The 18,535-nt window shown below is 49.5% G+C and overlaps 7 protein-coding genes across 7 annotated transcripts; 5 read left to right on the forward strand and 2 right to left on the reverse strand.

Moving 5' to 3' along the window:
• Window positions 1–827: 827 nt before the first annotated feature.
• Window positions 828–3,343, forward strand: TRIVIDRAFT_36741 (uncharacterized protein; the record flags this gene model as incomplete). Its single annotated transcript, XM_014102312.1, has 5 exons — window positions 828–953; window positions 1,011–1,318; window positions 1,369–1,708; window positions 1,762–2,703; window positions 2,762–3,343. 5 exons carry the CDS (start codon window positions 828–830, stop codon window positions 3,341–3,343), a joined length of 2,298 nt encoding a protein of 765 aa, XP_013957787.1.
• A 689-nt stretch (window positions 3,344–4,032) lies between these two features.
• TRIVIDRAFT_17139 (uncharacterized protein) lies at window positions 4,033–5,147 on the forward strand (the record flags this gene model as incomplete). The annotated part of the gene is made up of 5 exons (XM_014101963.2): window positions 4,033–4,257; window positions 4,328–4,402; window positions 4,463–4,509; window positions 4,571–4,775; window positions 4,821–5,147. Coding segments are annotated over 5 exons (879 nt in total), but the record flags the coding sequence as incomplete, so codon positions are not given.
• A 199-nt stretch (window positions 5,148–5,346) lies between these two features.
• Window positions 5,347–7,681, reverse strand: TRIVIDRAFT_190530 (uncharacterized protein; the record flags this gene model as incomplete). The annotated part of the gene is made up of 5 exons (XM_014102313.1): window positions 5,347–5,748; window positions 5,813–6,885; window positions 6,942–7,028; window positions 7,113–7,247; window positions 7,648–7,681. 5 exons carry the CDS (start codon window positions 7,679–7,681, stop codon window positions 5,347–5,349), a joined length of 1,731 nt encoding a protein of 576 aa, XP_013957788.1.
• Window positions 7,682–8,628: 947 nt separating this feature from the next.
• TRIVIDRAFT_126898 (uncharacterized protein) lies at window positions 8,629–9,763 on the forward strand (the record flags this gene model as incomplete). Its single annotated transcript, XM_014102314.1, has 2 exons — window positions 8,629–9,604; window positions 9,675–9,763. Coding segments are annotated over 2 exons (1,065 nt in total), but the record flags the coding sequence as incomplete, so codon positions are not given.
• An 832-nt stretch (window positions 9,764–10,595) lies between these two features.
• TRIVIDRAFT_212573 (uncharacterized protein) lies at window positions 10,596–11,927 on the forward strand (the record flags this gene model as incomplete). The annotated part of the gene is made up of 2 exons (XM_014102315.1): window positions 10,596–10,695; window positions 10,827–11,927. The coding sequence occupies 2 exons, from the start codon at window positions 10,596–10,598 to the stop codon at window positions 11,633–11,635; spliced, it is 909 nt and encodes a 302-aa protein (XP_013957790.1).
• Window positions 11,928–11,996: 69 nt separating this feature from the next.
• TRIVIDRAFT_55928 (uncharacterized protein) lies at window positions 11,997–14,476 on the reverse strand (the record flags this gene model as incomplete). Its single annotated transcript, XM_014102316.1, has 3 exons — window positions 11,997–12,472; window positions 12,527–12,827; window positions 12,881–14,476. 3 exons carry the CDS (start codon window positions 14,474–14,476, stop codon window positions 11,997–11,999), a joined length of 2,373 nt encoding a protein of 790 aa, XP_013957791.1.
• A 2,441-nt stretch (window positions 14,477–16,917) lies between these two features.
• TRIVIDRAFT_148922 (uncharacterized protein) lies at window positions 16,918–17,808 on the forward strand (the record flags this gene model as incomplete). The annotated part of the gene is made up of 3 exons (XM_014102317.1): window positions 16,918–17,008; window positions 17,047–17,374; window positions 17,439–17,808. Coding segments are annotated over 3 exons (789 nt in total), but the record flags the coding sequence as incomplete, so codon positions are not given.
• Window positions 17,809–18,535: the final 727 nt, after the last annotated feature.

Consider the following 18,535-nt stretch of genomic DNA (forward strand, 5'->3'; position numbering starts at 1 on the left):
ACGCCCTTCTTCGCCTCCCCAGCAAGCTGAGAAGGCAATCGAAGAGGGAGGTGGAATATGGCAGAAGATCAGGCATGCTCGGCTAGCGTTTGGTGAAGAAGTCAGCCATCCTGTGCAGTGTTTTGGTAAACAGCTCAGTCAGTATTGCCTAGATAGTATTCAATCTCCTGGTATAAAGGTCAGTACTATTCATCCCTGTCGGTACGATACAGCCAATTCTCATGGATCTATAGTCCGCGAGTTCTCTCATGGTCCTTGAAGTGCAAAAGCGATAGTGAAAGCAGCTTAAATAATATGATCCAAAGACTCAGAAAGTATTCGGCTGATAGCGACCTCGATGTTGAAGATGTGGACGAAAATAGGAGGCAAGCTTCAAATATTTGATGATGAATTGGGATAGATCTATCTCTGAGCCAAAAGCTGGTATGCGGCAGCGCCAACCACATCGGATTCTAGTGCTCCGTACAGATACAGCTAATCGATGAATCGGAAGTGAGTGAGATAAAGCATTGTCAAAATTCCAAGTGTAAATTTGTTGACATATCAATCTTAAAATAAATAATTTGAGAAGCAAAAGCTCAAACTCCCGTCATGGAAAATGAACAAATCGCAAGAGTAGAGTCACTAGATCGAGCAGTGCAAGAAGAATCCCAATGCTTAGTCATCAGCTAGCTTTCTGGTTCGTCGAAACAGTACTTTCTTTTTGTATGGGCCTGCCATGTTACAACAAAGTACCGTGGGGTGCTAGACAACCGTTCCAAATAGTGACCACGCAGCAATCGCGTACTCTCCCATATCTCCAGTCCTGCTTCCAGCTCCGAGCCGCCATGTACGAGGACGGCTGGTACAGCTTCGTGCCGGAGCTTGGCAACGGTAGCAATGGCAGAACCGAGACGTCTGGTGGCAAGCCTCGTGGGCACCAGCGCAAGGAATCGCTCCTGCAGCAGCCAAACGTTCGTGTCGGCTATCTTCCTCCAATTGGCACGCCATAGACGACTTACTTTGTTTAGGAGCCGAACAATATTGCCGAGACGCTTGAAGATGTTTTGGAAGAGCTAGAGAACACAAACGACCCTCCCGAACCCACGTTGCCCCGTCGAGCCGCCTCATACTCCGACTTTTACGATGTTGTCAAGGCGGAGCTGCTCAAGGAGTCTCAGCGCAGGCCGCGACGGAAGGTTGATAGGAGGAGCAGAAATTGGGAGGCCTTGGCACTTTTCCAAGAAAGCTCTGAGGCTTCCCAATACCTTCAGAAGGAAACCGTGTCCTCGGAATCGCTAGACGACCGACTGCTGGAGGAGAGCCAGCGAGAGTATCTGTATGGTTCTAGACGCATGCACAATCCGAGCCAAGCTAATCATCAACCAGGCTTTACCGCGATCAATTAAAAATGACAGAGCGCCATCTAGAAGGCTTGATTGACAACGCCAACGATACACTAAAACTGTTGACGACATTATCGCAGTCATTCCTCTCTGTCGAGGCTCAGACATCAACTTTCCAAGCTCAATGCGAAGAGCTCTTGACGGAACAGCGACGACTGGAGAAGCTTGCAGATGAGGTTGGAACAGACCTCTACTACTATGCCTACCTGGAGAAAGCTACAAGACGCCTGAACGCTCCTGGCGCTAGTCAATTGGTAGAGGACGATGACTTTGGTGAAATGGTAGAGAACATTGATGCTTGCATCAAGTTTATGACCGCTCATGTAAGAGAATCAAAGCTTTGGAGCTCAATGCTGTTGGTATTGACATGTTTCAGGAAAACTACCGAGAGCGCGACTCGTACTTGGCAAGATACAACGCCCTGCTTACCAAGGCATTGCATCTTCTTGACCATGGCTTCAACAGTTGCTTGGACAAAGTATCAAGCGGCATTGCGCGTCAGATTACCGCCACAAAATCAGAGTCTGCTCGCCATGCTCTTGCTTATGGTAGATTCGAGGAGATGATGGCGGAATCTTACTCTTTACTACCAAACATTCGAAAAGTAGTCCGATCGGCCTACCATGCATACGGCCAACCAGTAGAAGCCACGACTACGACTGCAACATACGTCAATGCCATTACCACCATCTTCCGAACATATTTCACTACCCGTGACCGGGATATGAAGTTGATGACGCAACATGATATAGACGAATACCAGAAAGAGGTCAAAAGTCTGTCGGTAGAGACAGCTTCTAGAAACTTCATTAAGCAGCTTTTCGAACGGACGTATAGCGAGGATGGACTTTTTACCAAAATCTTCAACATAGAACTCACATGGAGCCCCTCTCCAGAGTCAGCTTTCCAGGCTGTTAAGCTAATCAACACCTCGATGGTGCACCCGGGCAATATTGTACCGCTAGCCACCAACTTGCAAGCCGTACTCCAAAGCGCACAGCTCCAGGAAACGTGTAACGTGGTTGGTTGGTTAGCTAACGAATATGCTGTGTCGGAAGTTGACGAGGAAGAGTCCCCGTCTTTTAGGAAGTATAGGGAATATGCCGCCCGACTGCTTGCAGACCACTTGTGGTCATTTACAGATAACTTATTCGAAGCCGAGATTACCAAGTCCCTCACCAAGGCCCCAGCTCAGGATAGTCACTTGAAGATTGGGCCCGTTGTAGGTGGAGTGGCATCTTCAAACGCATATCCCTTAGTCAAGCGAGCGATTGAGCTATTGGCCATGTTTGACCAAGCAATGCCGAAAGAACGATCTGTAAGTCACTTGACGTAGCCAACGTGTGTTTGGTTAAATCTAACAATATCGCACGCAGGCCAAAAACAGTCCCGTGGTGTTCAAGATTGTGCGAGAGACAATCCAGATTCTCCAGCGAGCTGAAGCAAGAATCAAATCGCTTAAAACGGACACTGATCCAGATCTCTTCATGGTTAAGAATTTGCTCATCATTAAGAATGAGTTGGTATCACTTGAGATTGGTGATATACGGAGCCAACCCGCAATGCAACACTTTGGCCAGATTTGGGATACGTTGAGTCCGCAGAACTGGGTGGGCTTTTTCGGGAGTATCATCAGCGGCAATCTTTGGTCCCGAGGGGCACCATCAGTCACCGCCAAGACACTCACAGTCGAAGATATGAGCGAGCAGCTAGATGAGCTTCTGCGCCAATCCATTTACGCCTTTACGAAACGCTGGGGGTCTCTTTTCAATGACTCACAGAGCAGGAAAGTCGGAGTGAAGCCCATAGCAAAGGTTGAGGCTGAGCTCGAAACCATACTTGATACAGCATTCAGCAATCAGCCGGAAGTAATTGCCAAGTTGAAAGAAGCCATACATCTCAACGCGCAAGCACAAAACGAGGCAAAGAGCCCGGATAACGGAGCTCGGAGGTATTAGAACAGCGACATAAACACAATGCCTAGATATCGGAGAGACACAATGTATTATAATGATATAATGATTCCATTTTATGATGACCCGAGTGGAGACCCATGACTGTTCATGACTGTTATCGGAATCTACGTCCATTGACCTTTGCACAGTAAGCAGACGTAATGGGCAATGCCTAATCGAGTAGTTTCACCTATTTAGAGTTGATGCTTACGAGAAATCCTTGTCAGAGGTAGTTTACCTAGGCAAGTAGGCTATGAAAAGCGTCGTATACAGTACTCGTACAACGTCACTATATCCAGCCGCAGTTAGCGGTGGCCCCCGTCCCCAACAAATAAACTAGGAGAGACGAATGCGAGGCGGGGTATTAGCGTGAGGTAGTATTTGCAGCGATGTGTGAATCGTAAGCGTTGAAAGCCTATCAAAAGTGAACAGCTGTGTATATCCGATTGAATTCGGTTGTCCGTCGAAGCGATCGCCCGAAAGTCGAATCACAACAGATGAAACAAGCCACAACCTGGGAACGCATTTTCTATATAAGGACCCGTAAATCGAGTCATGTCTTTCTCTTTCTCTCTTTTCAATTACAACTATCAATTTTTGGGTTTAAATATATATTCACTCCCCTTCTCTTTCTCAACTGACTGGACTTGCAACCTAAACCCCACCGCAACCTAAAGCGAAAAGACAACATGGCTGAAGCCGAGACCGTCACATACAGAGGAAACTGCCACTGCGGCAGTTTTGTATTTGAGACAAAAGTGCCCGAGATCAAGTCAGCCTTGGACTGCAATTGCAGCATTTGCAGCAAGAAGGGCTATCTCTGGATCTTCCCTGGCGAAGGCAATGTGAACATTGTCAAGGGTAGCGTAGAGGAGCTGACGGCGTACGAGTTTGGTCCAAAGAAGCTTAAGCATCTGGTATGACAAAGACTGAACTATAACGCATTGCTTGTTCTTTGCTTATTTTTTTTTTTTTTGGCGATGATAGTTTTGTCCTACGTGTGCTACTGCGGTAGCGGGAGCTAGAGTGACCGAGCAAGGGGGGCTTCAGCTTGCTGTGAATGTGAGTCTTGCGCGTTTCGCATAGTATCAAGTATAGGCAATATCTAACGATAATTGACAGGCCCATACTTTCCAAGGCTTAAACACCTGGGATCTAGAGAAATCCTCGTAAGACAATTTCCCCACCCCCATCAGTTTTGTGTGAAAGCCTGCTAATTACACATGATAGATACGACGGTGTTCCCCTAGGAAACCCCTACCAGGCTCCAGTCCACAAGGGAGAACTTCCCGCAGCTGAAGGCGAAGGTGTGGTATACACGGGCAGTTGTCATTGCGGTGCAGTCACCATAGCCACAGTGAGCAAGCCTCTGGATGAAACCTATGAAGGGCCAATAGAGTGCAATTGCAGCAGCTGTGAACGTGTAGGTGTTGGGGTTTTCATCCTTTTTACGCGCAACTATTCTAACAAAGGACTTTAGATTGCCGCCCTCTGGGTGTATTGCCCAAGCAAATCCGTCGTGTTATCCGGCGACGAGGCCAACATTGGAAGGTACAGGTTCAACGAGCGCATGTTGCACAAGGGTTTCTGCAAGATCTGCGGTGTTATCCTTACGAATTCGTTCGATGAACTATCTGAGGATCGAATTGCGGCGCTGCCGGAGAAGATGCGCAATATTCGTGACCGTCAGCACATGTTTACCGGGGTGAATGCGCGGGTGCTGAACGGCGTGGATGTGACCAAGTTTAAGACCACGAGAAAGGTGGAAGGGTTGACCAAGCTTCCGGGAGACTATGTTAATCCTTGATCTTGGAGTTTGTTGAGCGAAAAATGAAAGCGTATTTTTTGTTACAGTAATCTGTCGATGGTATGAGTGGTGAGCGTATCTTGAGTGTTTGATAGTTTTGAACAATTCTACTCTCCAATATCTTGGGTCAGTCTATCCTAATATCCATTTGAGTGACTACATGTGGCCAACCCCCTAGCCATTCCTCATCTGATGCATTTCACTCCCAGAGACTCCAGTTGGGATTGGCCAAAACTTGTTGTTCCAGGGCATCATAAACACCGCCCTCTCCACCATCGAAAGTATTGAAGCTTTGGGGTCCTTCCGATTCAACAATGTATCCGCCTTCACAATTGGTGAAGCTCACTTTCACTTGTTCGCTGTAGAATTCATCATATTCCGTGGAAAGAGCATCATGGAGGTTTTGGACATCGCCCAATGGATGAAGACTTTTCCAGGGATGGACGCAAGATTGCTGCTTGCAGGATTTGAGGACCATCATAAGGGCGTCCAATCGGTCAACAACTTTTCCAAGGGGGCGTTGTTTACCGGATATGTTAATTGTAGCGTTAATGCGACTCTCCCTTGACGAGAGGAGATTATGCAGTTGTCCTGGGTCAGTCTATGATCACTTAGGGTCAGCAAGTTCCTGTTCAAAACTGCCGAAACTTGTCACTTCGCCATACCTTCATGTCATAAAGCTCCTTTTCGTTGTTGCACCAGACGGAGTAATAGAATCCATAATTCTCCGCCTCAATGCGAAGCCCTTTATATGTGTTGTTGACATAGATGGGCACGCCAGTCTCTCTGCCAAAGATGCTCTCCGCAAGTCCAAACCCCCAAAACTCAACAGCAGCATGCTCCGACCGAGATTCGGTCTCATTGCCATAAATGTCAATGGGAGCCCCATCGAATTTCTTGTCACCAATTCCAATACCGGCTATCTGCAAGATGGTTGGAGCGAGATCTATGTGTGAGGAGGGCGCTTGAGTGACTCTCTGCGCGGGAACTCCAGGGCCACGAACAACCAGAGGGACGTTAATATCGGTCTCAAATCCACATGTTTTGCCGGGATGCAATCGATGCTGGCCAATGTGGTAGCCATTGTCGGAGGTGTAAAAGATGAAGGTATCTTCTAACACGCCGGCTTGATCAAGGCGAGCAACGACGGATTCTACAATCTCATCTACGGCCTGAAGAGACCTGAGACGTTTCCTCTGATACTCATCGTTATAATCAAGTATGGTATCGTTCAGCTTGGGAAGTTTTGATACCCAGTTGACACCGCTTGGAGAATCGGGATTGAAGTTTGGCGTCCGGGGAATCTTGTACTCGGGAAATAGGCCTTCATGCCGTTCCGCAACTTGCGGGGGATCAAAAGCTCCCAAAGAGCCTTCGCCTACCAGAGCATGAGGGGCGATGGGTGCAAGAGTAATAAAGAAAGGAGAACCATCGTCCAGGAGAGCATGATCGAGAAACTCATTGGCGCTCTCAGCTACGATATCAGTAGAGTACTTGCCGACAGGGTTAGTTGGCGGCGCCCCGTTCTTAGAAGTGCTGACATTGTAGTATTGATACGTGAATGGGTCGAGAAAGAAGTTTGACTGGGTATATCCACTAACTGGAGGCGAGTCGTAGTTGTAAATAGTATGAGCATTGAACAGTTTCCCCACGTAGTAAGTGTTGTAGCCAGACTGCTGCAGCCAGAGGGCAAGATGGTGGTCGTTGTAGCCATTTTGGACAAACTTGGGGTATCCTCCTGCTTTTAAGTCAGAGCTGGAATCTCATTTTATGATTGCAGTTGAAATTACTTACCCCATGGAGGATTTACGTTTGTTACGTTGGTATTGTGAGCAAGCTGTCCAGTCCAGAGGCTGACGCGTGAAGGGCAGCATATAGCGGCTAAGAAACATGACACAAGTCAGCCTTGAATCTTGAATGATGCATTCACATTATACTTGGGATTCAGAATCAGGTGAGAAATACTGGAGCAATAATGTCTCTCAAATGTAGTGCCTTGATGGACCAGATGCTTCTGCAGTGACGGCATATGCTGCAGGGATCCCATGTGATTATCTTGGTCGTCTGTCAAGATGAAGACGATGTTTGGGCGACTTGGAGCTGCATCTGCTCGGAGAATTGCTGAAAGCAGCCATGATGATGCGAGAATCGTGCGGCTCAATTTTAGATTCATTTTTGTAATTGAATTGACCAAGCTCGTATATCTGTAGTATTGCGAATTGTCTGTGTTTCTTGCTTGTGCTCTATCCCAGTCAAGCGCAAACAACCGCACACCTAAGGACAAGCAGCTAACTCCTCACCTATGCATACCGCTTCCATCTCCATTATATATAGATGTCGGAAAATTCACGGAAATGTCAATTGATACAGTAATCTATGGTCTTCTCCAAGATATGAGGATCGCTGGCGCTGTGTCCAAGAGTAACACAAGCTTGCGCAATGGCTAGGCCGCATGCCGTGCTCACCCTTGCCGATTTCGCCTTGCAGAGATGGCACCTACCCGGGAACCTATTGGCGACAGCTGCGATCTCCATGACCAATTCTTTTCAGCTCAAAGCTTTAGTATTAAATACTATTGGCTTATATTGTGTCTTTTTACGTCTAAATCAAGTTTCCGGTTAGGGGAATTTTGACTAGATCTATGTAATTGACATCTACTATATCAAATATTTCCCATAGTTATTAGTAGCGGAAACCGTAACACATTATTTGCGTACATCTCCATCTTGGAATGAAGGAGACACGGATTTATCACCAATACTGAACTTCATCTTATGACGCAAATTGCGGCGTCATATCACAAAATAACAGGAGACGTCGGTTGATGGATGTCAGCGTGAGGCGCTTTGTTCTGAGTTGCTCAGTTTAACTGGCGATAAGAAGTGGTCTTATAAAGACGGCAGACACTTCGAAACCCGTGCCGACCCCACCGCGGACGAGCGGACATATGAGCATGTATAAGCATATATACGCTTGCTTGGCCGTCTTGAACTTTGTATGAAAATGCCATGGACAGTCAAGATATATCAGTTCATGGCTTCATCTCTTGTTTTATGCAATTGTGCATAAAGCCATGCAGTATGAATATGAACCCCCGCACTTTGCGTCTCTATCTAATCTACCAGGACTGGCATCAAGTACTCGTTTGTACATGCGGAGTATCTTATCCCGGAGGCAACTCTTGTCGGCCTCCCGCATATGGTGATTGGGGAGGGGAAGAGCGGCAAGCAAGATTTTGTCTCGGGCAAATGACATTCCAGGTACAGATTACATACTCAGTAGACGGATCCCTACTTACCGGCCTCCCTGTTGTAACATCAATCTTCGTCATTGTTTTCTTCTTCCTGATTTAGCAAATGCCCCAACATTAAACCAGGCTTAGTCTCCAGACCGTTGAGGATCTGTTTGACATTGCTGTCACACATTTACTTATTCATTGACTTCTTTCTTGAATTTTATTTCGTAAATCATGACTCACGAAATAGACCAGGAAAGCCTCGACTTGATCATCGAGCTCCAATTGCAAGATGCCCAGAGCCTGATCAAGGGAAAGTATCGCGATGGCGATGCTCCTGATTTCGAGTTTGCGCTTGAATGCTTCAACGCGGAGCTCCAGGCGCTTCACACCCTGCTTCATGACCAAGCAATGACCCGTAGCATGGCTCGCGCCGTTGTTAGCGATGCCGATATCATCAGGGAGCTTGTCAATCAAGAGGAGCAAGCCGTACGCGACAGGCAGCTTGCTCTCAATGGCTTCGGTTCGGATGATATGCCTCGGGGTGATTTCCCTCAAGGTGATTTCACTCGAGATGATTTCCCTCAAAATGGGGAGTCATCGGGAACCATGTCTGATGAAATGACCAACAAACTCATCGTCTTATACAATGGCGGCGACGAGCCCTCGCCCGTTGCTGAATCTTCCAGAATGGGAAGACAATCGCGAGCATTGACAAGAACCAGCAAGCGACGGCGCTGTATTGTCTGCAACGACGAGTTCCCATTCGTGGAGACGCTGCGATGCCCTTGCTCTCACGACTATTGCCGAACATGCCTGACAAATTATGTCAAAAAAGCCATCGACGACGAGTCTGTCTTCCCTCCTAGATGCTGCGGCCAGCCTATCCCCCTCTCCGGCGTCAACCAGATTTTCATATCGCCAGAAATACTCGGCAAGTATCGCGCCAAGGAGCTCGAGTACAATTCGGCAAAGAGAGTGTATTGCCACGTCCCAAGCTGCTCGAAGTTTGTTCCTACGCAGTTCATTCAAGACGAGGTGGCCAATTGTATCAAATGCCGGAGTAAGACGTGTGTGATTTGCAGAGAGGCGGCTCATGAGGGAGATTGTCCGAAGGATACAGCGACGGCCGACTTTCTTCGAGTCGCAGGGGATCGTGGCTGGAAGCGATGTTTTAGTTGTCGTCGCATTGTCGAGCTTACACACGGATGCAATCATATACGTGAGATTATTCCCCTCCTTCTCCTCCTCCCCTTCTCTTAACTTGGAGCGTACTGCTGAGACCAGAGTAGGCTGTGTTTGCAGAGCTGAATTCTGTTACACCTGTGGGAAGCGTTGGAAGACGTGCGAGTGTGAGCGGTGGGTTGAGGATAGGCTGGTCACTTGAAAAATACTGCTGTAAAGCGGGCTGCGAGTGTGCCTGCTGGTTGGGCATGTGGTTCAGTGATGAGGATCTTTGACGAAGCTGTGAGATCAAGCTGGCGGTGTTGATCGTGGTTGAGATTGGATCTAGCCGTGGCCTATGTAAACGCTAACCACCCACACATTGACAATCAATCCAAGATGAAAGAAAATCCCATCCATCCTTTCCCATGGGTAAGATGCCAGGAGCGGTCGAGGGATACTCGCGTATTGCCTATGATGATGCTATTGACTTGTGCCAGCCTCAACAACAGAGAGAGTGAGGTTACATTGACCATTTGCCATTGCTCTTTGTTTGGGCCACACATGACCCGCATATACTTATACTTACTCCAGCAGCAGCTTCATTCTTTCGTTTTGAATAACCTCGAATCCACCAAAGGATATCATCTGGAATAGAGAAAAGCGGGAGTACAGTAAGAATTACCCCATGGAGCAAGAGCAATCTTATCCACCCATTTCGCGGGGGATGCACCAAACAAAAAAAATTGCATCCTTGTATCCGTGCCTCCTAACCCTTTTTGTACATGCGCTATCTTGGCAAATCACGACATCGTCGATATCGGACGGGTCATCGGACGGGTCATCGGCCGTCCCTCTTGACAAATTCTAGGTCGGCGCGTTGTCCGCTTCTTTTCTTGCTATTCTCATTTCCCTTTCATCCTCCCGGCAGTTGATATCTTGTCTTGTTTCTTCGTGTTTTTCTTTTGTATCTTCTCCAATTCTGCATATTTCCCCCCGTCGAACCCCAATTCCGTTATCGCTTCCGGCCGCAGGGCCACGGAATCAAGATGGCTTCCGCCGAGATTGAACAGCACCAGGGCGGTGCGCTACAGACAGCAAAGGATCTGTTCTCTGGCGCTGTTGGCGGCATTGCCCAAGTCTTGATCGGTATGTCATCTCCTTTTGTTCTCCTCATCTCCTCGTCTTCTCCTGGAGGGGCTCAGTTGCCATCCATCTGGCGACGGTCCGAAGCGCTTTCTCGCGGCTCACAGAAACCCACATGCTGACACTCCTCCTAGGCCAGCCTTTCGACATCGTCAAGGTCCGCCTGCAGACGTCGACCCAGTACTCTGGCGCTCTCGAGGCCGCCACCTCCATCTACAAGAATGAGGGCGCCCTGGCCTTCTACAAGGGCACGCTGACGCCCCTCATCGGTATCGGCGCCTGCGTGTCTGTGCAGTTCGGCGCTTTCCACGCCGCTCGTCGGTGGCTCGAGGATCGCAACTCCGCCCAGGGCAAACCCTCCGAACTTGGCTACGGCCAGTACTTTTTGGCTGGAGCCTTTGCCGGCGTTGCCAATGCACCTCTGTCCGGACCCATCGAGCATATCCGTATCCGCCTGCAGAGCCAGCCGCACGGCGAGGGTCGCCTGTACAACGGGCCTCTGGACTGCATTCGCAAGGTCAGCTCCCACAACGGTGCCCTGAGCGGCCTCTACAGGGGCGAGGTCGTGACCGTCTTGCGAGAGTCCGTTGCCTACGGCGCCTGGTTCACCTCATTCGAGTACCTCATGAACGCCGACGCCGCGCGCAACGGCATCGACCGCAAGCAGATCCCCAGCTACAAGATCGCCCTCTACGGAGGTCTCGCCGGCGAGGCCCTCTGGCTGGCCAGCTACCCCTTCGACGTCATCAAGAGCAAGATGCAGACGGACGGCTTCGGTGCTCAGCAGAAATACCCGACCATGCGCTCCTGCTTCTCCGCTACATGGCGCGCAGACGGCATCAGGGGCTTCTGGAAGGGCATTGGACCTACCCTTCTTAGAGCCATGCCTGTGAGCGCAGGCACCTTTGCCGTGGTAGAAATGACCATGCGGGCTATCAACTAAAGGGACATGGGGTGAAGAGATAAGCGGGCGATCTTTCTTTCTTTCTTTCTTTTGGATGATGGAGGAGGCGTTACCGGTCAAGGAAACGAGATATAAAAAAAAGTCATCGGTTTTGAATGAGCGTGAACTGAAAAAAGTTAAGGCGAAACAAATCTGATAGAGACGGAATTTCCGAAAATAGCTTAACATTCTAGACATCCGTATTGCGCTTGGTTGGCTGAGGAATTGGGCATTCAACATGAAATTAATCAGTTAGATAGATATCTTATCATATATGATACTTTTTTGATGCATAATGATGCTGATGAACAGCTACCATTTCTTTCAATTCAGATCTATGCAAAATTGAAGCTCTATCATCTCACCACCCAACGTTCTCATTATTCTCCACTCGCCTCTGGAGAATTTGCCTTGCATTCGGCGGCGTTAGAGCCACCAGCTCCAGCTCTTCAAGGACTTTGCGTGCCTCGTCATTGTCTGTGAATGCTCGATCACTAGCCTGCTTAAGTGTCATGCCCTCTGCCGCAGCCGGCAAGTTGAGCAGGACGAGTCCCTCGCGAAGAGATTCCAGTGCGGCCGAGCCGTTGGGAATGAAGCGGTCCACTAGCGAAAAGATGGACGCGCAATCATGCGCAAGCTGCGCCGCCCCAAGAGCGGTAAATGACTGGCGGGTGAGAATGCTGGACCACAGCAAGTCCTGGAGCTTGTCAAGCGCATCTCGCCAGACGCGGCGGAAAGAGGCGGCAGACAAGGCCTTGCCCAAAAATTCCAGATTCCTCTTGAGGACGCTCAAGGGCTCATCTAGCTCTGGCGTGATGGAGAAGGCCGAAGAGTCATCTTTCATAATTCAGTTAGCAGAGTCTACCACATGATTCGGGGGATAACGCTTACCTGGAGTTGCGCTTTCGCCGACTGTGGTCCATTGAACATTATGAGTATAGGCGCGCAGTGCTTTGGAGTGGGACTCAACCAAAGCGCCCACAAGAAGTTCTTCACCTGCCTTGCGACGGTTGGTGTAAGCCGCAATAGTCTCATCAAAGATGGCCCCATCCTCGTTGCCTCCATCGACTGCGGCAACTGTGCGCTCTTTGATGTCATCGCTGTGTCCGACCACGCCGGCGATGACTGAGCCTTGAAGCCTTATATGTCTGGATTCGCGCTTATGTAGCTGATCCCATAGTATGACGAAGAACTACCCGTTTCATTAGCATTCTCTTCTTTCCTCAATATATGTGTGCAGTTCACCTCTTCATCTCCCCATTCTGTCAACGTGTTGGCAATGTGATCGGCGCTACCAATCACTTTGCATAGCGTCTCCAAAGCCCCGGTCCCCTCCAAGGCAGTCAGTTGTTCTTTCGTTACGCCGTGGATGGTTCGACCCAATGTAGATGTTAGAGACTGATAGGCCTCGAGCGAGCTTCTAAGACGATCGTGATATCCATCAAGAATATCCAACTGAATATCCGTAAGGAACTTGAGCTTCTGCTTGACTTTACGGAGACGCTCGTATTTCGTCGTCACGACTCGTAATAGATCAGTGATTTGCACGGCCGCGTAGGTAGGCTTCATCTTGCCGGACACTGAATAGTCGTAGTCGATTTTGCGTCCATCCCGATTCTCCATAATCACCTCGAATCTCTCTAGCGCAAAGCTCCTCTCAGCCTGAAACCACGCATCAAAGTAAGTCTCTAGGACGTTCTCAGACAGTCCTGCCCAACCGTTCTCAGGATCACCGCCGTCATAGTTGAATCGCGATCGAATGTTTTCATCCAGGGTCATAATCTGTGAGATGAAATTACTCAGGAATCCAGGATTCGTGCTCGTCTCCGATAATACGGCATCGACTTTCTCTCGAATAACGGGCAGCATCGCCGTAACAAGAGCGCAGGCAGGGTCCGCGTATATGGTCTTGTCAGCCACAGGTGTATCGTGGAATTTGGATGCCAGGAGATGGCCGAGATTATCGCGAAAGAAGTCCTCCCATTTTTCCAAGGTCGTCAGAACCCAGGGGAAACAGTGAGTCCCGACTGACTGAGGGCTGCTGGTCGGCTTATCGCTAATGAAGTGGAAGCGAAATTCGGCAATGAACATTCTGGCCATGACCTCAAATGGCAACAGAGTCACGACGCCGGTACTGTGGATTACCTCTGGCATCTGGAGGTCGAGGAGCTTCTCAACGCAGGCCACCCACTCCTCATCCATCTCAGACTGAGGGTCAACCTTGGGCCAGTGCTTCTTATTGAGCACATTCTCCAGCTCAGCAGACATGATTTGCTTCATTTCATTCCAAAGATTTTCCGTCATCTTCTCTACATGATCCACCAAGTGAAGTTCGTCATTTCCAGGTAGGGACCTCAGTCTAATGACAAGCTCTTTCAGCTGTGCATATGGTTCAAGCGCCTCCTTAGGGCTGCCCGGAAGATGAGACCGGGCTTCTTTCCGCAACCTTTCAGCATCCTGAAGCAGAATGAAGTACCTCTGGGCCAGCTCGACGGTTTGTAGCTGTTTCATGGGCTTTTGCAATCGCGCGATAGCTTCACTCGGCGCATCCGATGCGGCAGCTATTTGAACTCGTCTGTCGATGCTTTCTTGTAGCTCGTTGAACTCGGAAATACGGGTTTGGAGCGAAGCATGGCGCTCATCGGCTATGCGCCGCGCCTCCTCCAGCTCTTTGACGGCATCGTCGAGCTGCGACTGGAGCTGGTTTCGCTGTATTTCGACGTTTGTGAGTAGTTCGTCGAGATGCTCGAGATCCGTGGTGGATTGAAGCTTATCCTCGAGGTAATCCTCAACCCGAGTATCAAGGGAGATGCCATTGGTTATTCCGGACATGGTCGTCATCTTTGCACGCGGCTATGGAGAGCTGCGTCGAAGCTGGAAGGTATGACGATGTACGTTGCAGATAGCTGGCCATGTTTATTGGTGGGTGGCTCGTTATCGATATGCGTCTACCGAGGAGTTTCCGAGACGGAACGCATCGAACTTGCACGGCAAATTGGACTCAATGTCCATCACTTGGGCTCATGGCGATGAAGGGTAATTGGGTCAAAATACTTTTCTATTCATATTTTTTTTTTCAGGATGGAAAGCAATAATGGCATCAAGATAACATATTTTGGTTGGCAGAATCGTCGTGGCAATGGAGGGCATGAGGCGGAACAGCTGCTCCGTACTAATAACGAGCTGCAGACAACAGACGCAAACGCAGGGGGTAAGCTGCCAAGCTGAGCAAATTATACAGCTGGAAACATGCAGTGCTTACGGAGAACTGCTCTTAATGGCGCAAGGCATTGCTGCATTAATAGGGGGCATGCAGCAGCTCTGGGTTTTCTGCTCGCTGGCAGAGGGACTCTCTTGGCGACTGGTTTCAATAGATGTTTTGGTTGTATACGAGTACGAGCGTGTAGTCGGCATCGGCACTCCGTTGGAGTTGGGATTACTTTCAGTTGCCGAGGCGTTTCCCAATGTCAGAAACGAAGCCAAGAGTAAACAATCCCATATTGGCCTGCGCGAAAAACAAAAAAAAAAGAGTTGCTATATATAGACTGTTTCTGTCAAAGGCTACAAATGCTGGTGAACTCAATGTTGGTAACCTCGAACGCTCCAGGCGGTCAGTAGGGCTGCGCCTCAGAGCACGTCCACCCATCCATGCAAGTACATGTAAGAGCTACAAGTACAGTACCCGTACGAGTTACACCAGGATCTGGCACACAGCGACGCGACACACACGAGCTGCCAATTAATGCCTGACACGACCCTAAGCATTAGCTTCGGCCAGCTCGCCTTGGCTGCGAGGGCCAATGGATTGTCATGGCAACCCGCCAAGATACGAGGATTCGTGTGCTTGTAGCGCTGATGGCCAGTATACCAACCTTGTACCGTAGTATTCGCATCTACAGTAGGTATTCTGCGAAGGAGAGCCCAGAGCGCAGAGAACAACACCTGGAGGCAGACAGAGATGCGGGATCTAGCAGCGGCCTGTCTGTGTCTGTATTCACATGCTAAGCAGCCCTAGACGTATCAACTACCGATGCTGCAGGTCCGCGAAAAACATGCGTGTCTTACCCACCCGCCTGAGCCCTCAAGCCTCACCGACGATCGATCGCGTGCAAATCCAGATGTTCGCCAAACTCCGTGCGTCGCCACCGCGCTGTCCAAAAATCCTCTTTAGCGCACTGCTTCCCCTGCAAGGCACCCGCTGGAGCAAGACAACCCCCCCACTGTTGTTGTTTCCGGGTCCTGGGAGCGCCTTCAGCAGCGCTCTGCAGCCCCTGTAGTGTCGTAGTGTCGTCCGTGCAGCGCAAATGGCCTCAGCGGGCTTCTTCAGAGGCGATTTCCAGCCACTTAAGGTCCCCCCGCGGCCCCGGCGCCCCACTATTTGCCAACGTCACCCCGGTCGCCCGGCCAACGGAAGTCAATACCGTAAAAGGCGTGGCTGGGCCAACCAAAATGCGAGCTTGTCCTGCCTCGACCGCAGGCTTGCGAAATTCGGATGGTTGGTCACTCACGAGCATTTCCCCAGCCATCTGAATTATTAAAAAAAAAAGTCACAGAGCGAATTCAATCAGGTCACTAAGGGAAGAGAGAGAGGCGCCCCCCCCATTCCAGCTACGTGTTACGTCGTGCCCTTTCTTGTCGATTCCAATTCCTCTTTTGGGAGCTCCTCTCTTCTTTGAGCTAAGTCTCGTCCTGCACGTCGTCCATGACAACTGATAGCACGCAGCAAGACATCCGCACTCTCGACATTGCAGGGTCCAAGCGCATTGCACGCTCGTTTTGATCTTGTATCTTGCTCTTGACGATTATCGATAGACCGGGCTTGCTATCCGCATTCCAGCCTGCGTTTGCACCGTCTCGCTGCCACGCGACAATTCCAACATCGTTACGAGGGGTATCGCGACTGGCTTCGTCTGCTGAGCGAAGAGTGTCTTGCTTTGCGTGGGGCAATAGCAGTCTTGCGCGATTACAACGGCTTGCGCTCTCGGCGCTCTTGATCTATCGACTGTCGCCTCTTGTCCTGGAGCATCGCAGCTGTCGACAGCTCTCTCCTCTCCTGATATTACCTCGACGGCGCCTATCTCATCTCGAATCTAGCGAGGGACACCCCCCTCCGTCGAGATCGCAACAATGGCAAGCGGAACCCATACCAGTTCAAGCTCGAGCTCCAGCACGAGGATTATCGCGCGCAAATTTCATGTGGGATGGCATCGTGAGTGACTTTTGCCATGAGGCTCTGGAATGCGGTAGAAGAAGGCTAACGTTGTGTCTCATCAACAGGATTTGTCCCCTTTCTGGGTTACCACCACGTGCTGATGATTTTGATCGTCGTCGCAATCATCCTTCTGTGTATGTCGCATCACGATCAATACATTCGTTCATGTTCATGCGTCTTGCTGACCGCCTCATCTTAGCGCTGCTGCTTGCCGGCTGTTCGTCCTCGTCGCCTCTGATCCCTGGAATCTTCCTGCTATCCATCTACTACAAGTCATACCAGCCCAATCCCGACACGGCGCAGGTCGACTACCAGTTTTTCACCGCCCTGGAGAACATCGCCGGAAACGCCCAAATGCAGGCTCGAGTTGGTTATTTTGGCATCTGCGTCAACCCGGACGGCGGCTCGTGGCTGTGTAGTAACAATGCGACAGCCCTGGCCAAGGAAGTCACAGTGGACCAGGACCCTCTCAACCTCATCTGGTTGGCGGCCCAATTCAAAGACATGATTGTGTTTCCCTACCTGATGTGAGTGACATTCCTCTTATTTAAATCGCGTGCGCGTGTGGGCCTTACTAATCGCCGACTTTAGCATCATTGCCATCATCTTCGCCTTCATTTGCCTGCTTCTCTTGGCCACTTTCCCCGGATGGCATGAGGAGGAAGACTCTGAAGGATCCGAGCGCGAAGTCAAGCCATTCCCCTCTCGTCCCGTCTCGCAAATCGCACTGGCCATCATCTTCATCTCGTCCATCTTCGTTCTCGTCTCAGTCCTTTGGCAGCACACTGCATCCGTCGCAGCATCCGTCATCGCTCAAGATTTTGGTAATGGTGTCGTCAAGAGTGGCGTAGGCAGCAGCGCCATGGTAATGGGCTGGTTCTCGTTTACGCTACTCATCATCGTCACCATTGGTTTGCTCGTAATGATATTGAGCATACGCGTCCTGAGTTCAATGGTGTGATGAGTGTGGATTTAATGTGGGAAAACAAAACAATGCGGCTAGGAATGGTGAATATGAGATATGAGACGGGAAGTCTATGTGTATATGTGATGGGCGATACCAGGGGCATGTAAACGGGCGGCACAACTTTCGACTTTACGGGGTTGGTTGGTTTACAGGCATCAGCATCGGAGTTACGACGGCGTTCACGAAGAATACTTAATGTGTCCAAACGACAACAAAAACCGAACTGAAAAAGAAAAAAAAATCTTGCTTTCAACTGAGACAGACGATATACGAATCCCGGCCTGAACGAACGAACAAACGAACGAACGAACTTTTCGCCTCTTCTGAATACGCCCACTGTGCGACGATGGAAAACGACAGATGAAGGATGAAGACGGCATTTGTTGGATAGATGAGGCCCGGGGAAATAGCAAGTCGAACGTCACACTGGGCGAATTATAGACGACGATGATGCATCGGGCATTCGAAGACGAATTTGTCATGTGCTATTGTTTACGGATCAATGTTTTTTATGCTTTCCATTGTCTTTTTTTCTTCTTTTTTTTGTGTCTTGGGGGGAAATACAATAGGGGATGAATTGGGGAGAAGGGACGGACGGGTATATATATCCTATTTATCGACCTTGATGTCTTTGTTTTCTTTTCTTTCTTTTCTGTGCAGAATGATTGACATAAAAATGAGCTTGATTCAATGTATTATATGAGAGAGCTAATACGACGGC

Source organism: Trichoderma virens (assembly GCF_000170995.1).
Source record: "Trichoderma virens Gv29-8 chromosome Unknown TRIVIscaffold_5, whole genome shotgun sequence".
NCBI lineage: Eukaryota > Fungi > Ascomycota > Sordariomycetes > Hypocreales > Hypocreaceae > Trichoderma > Trichoderma virens.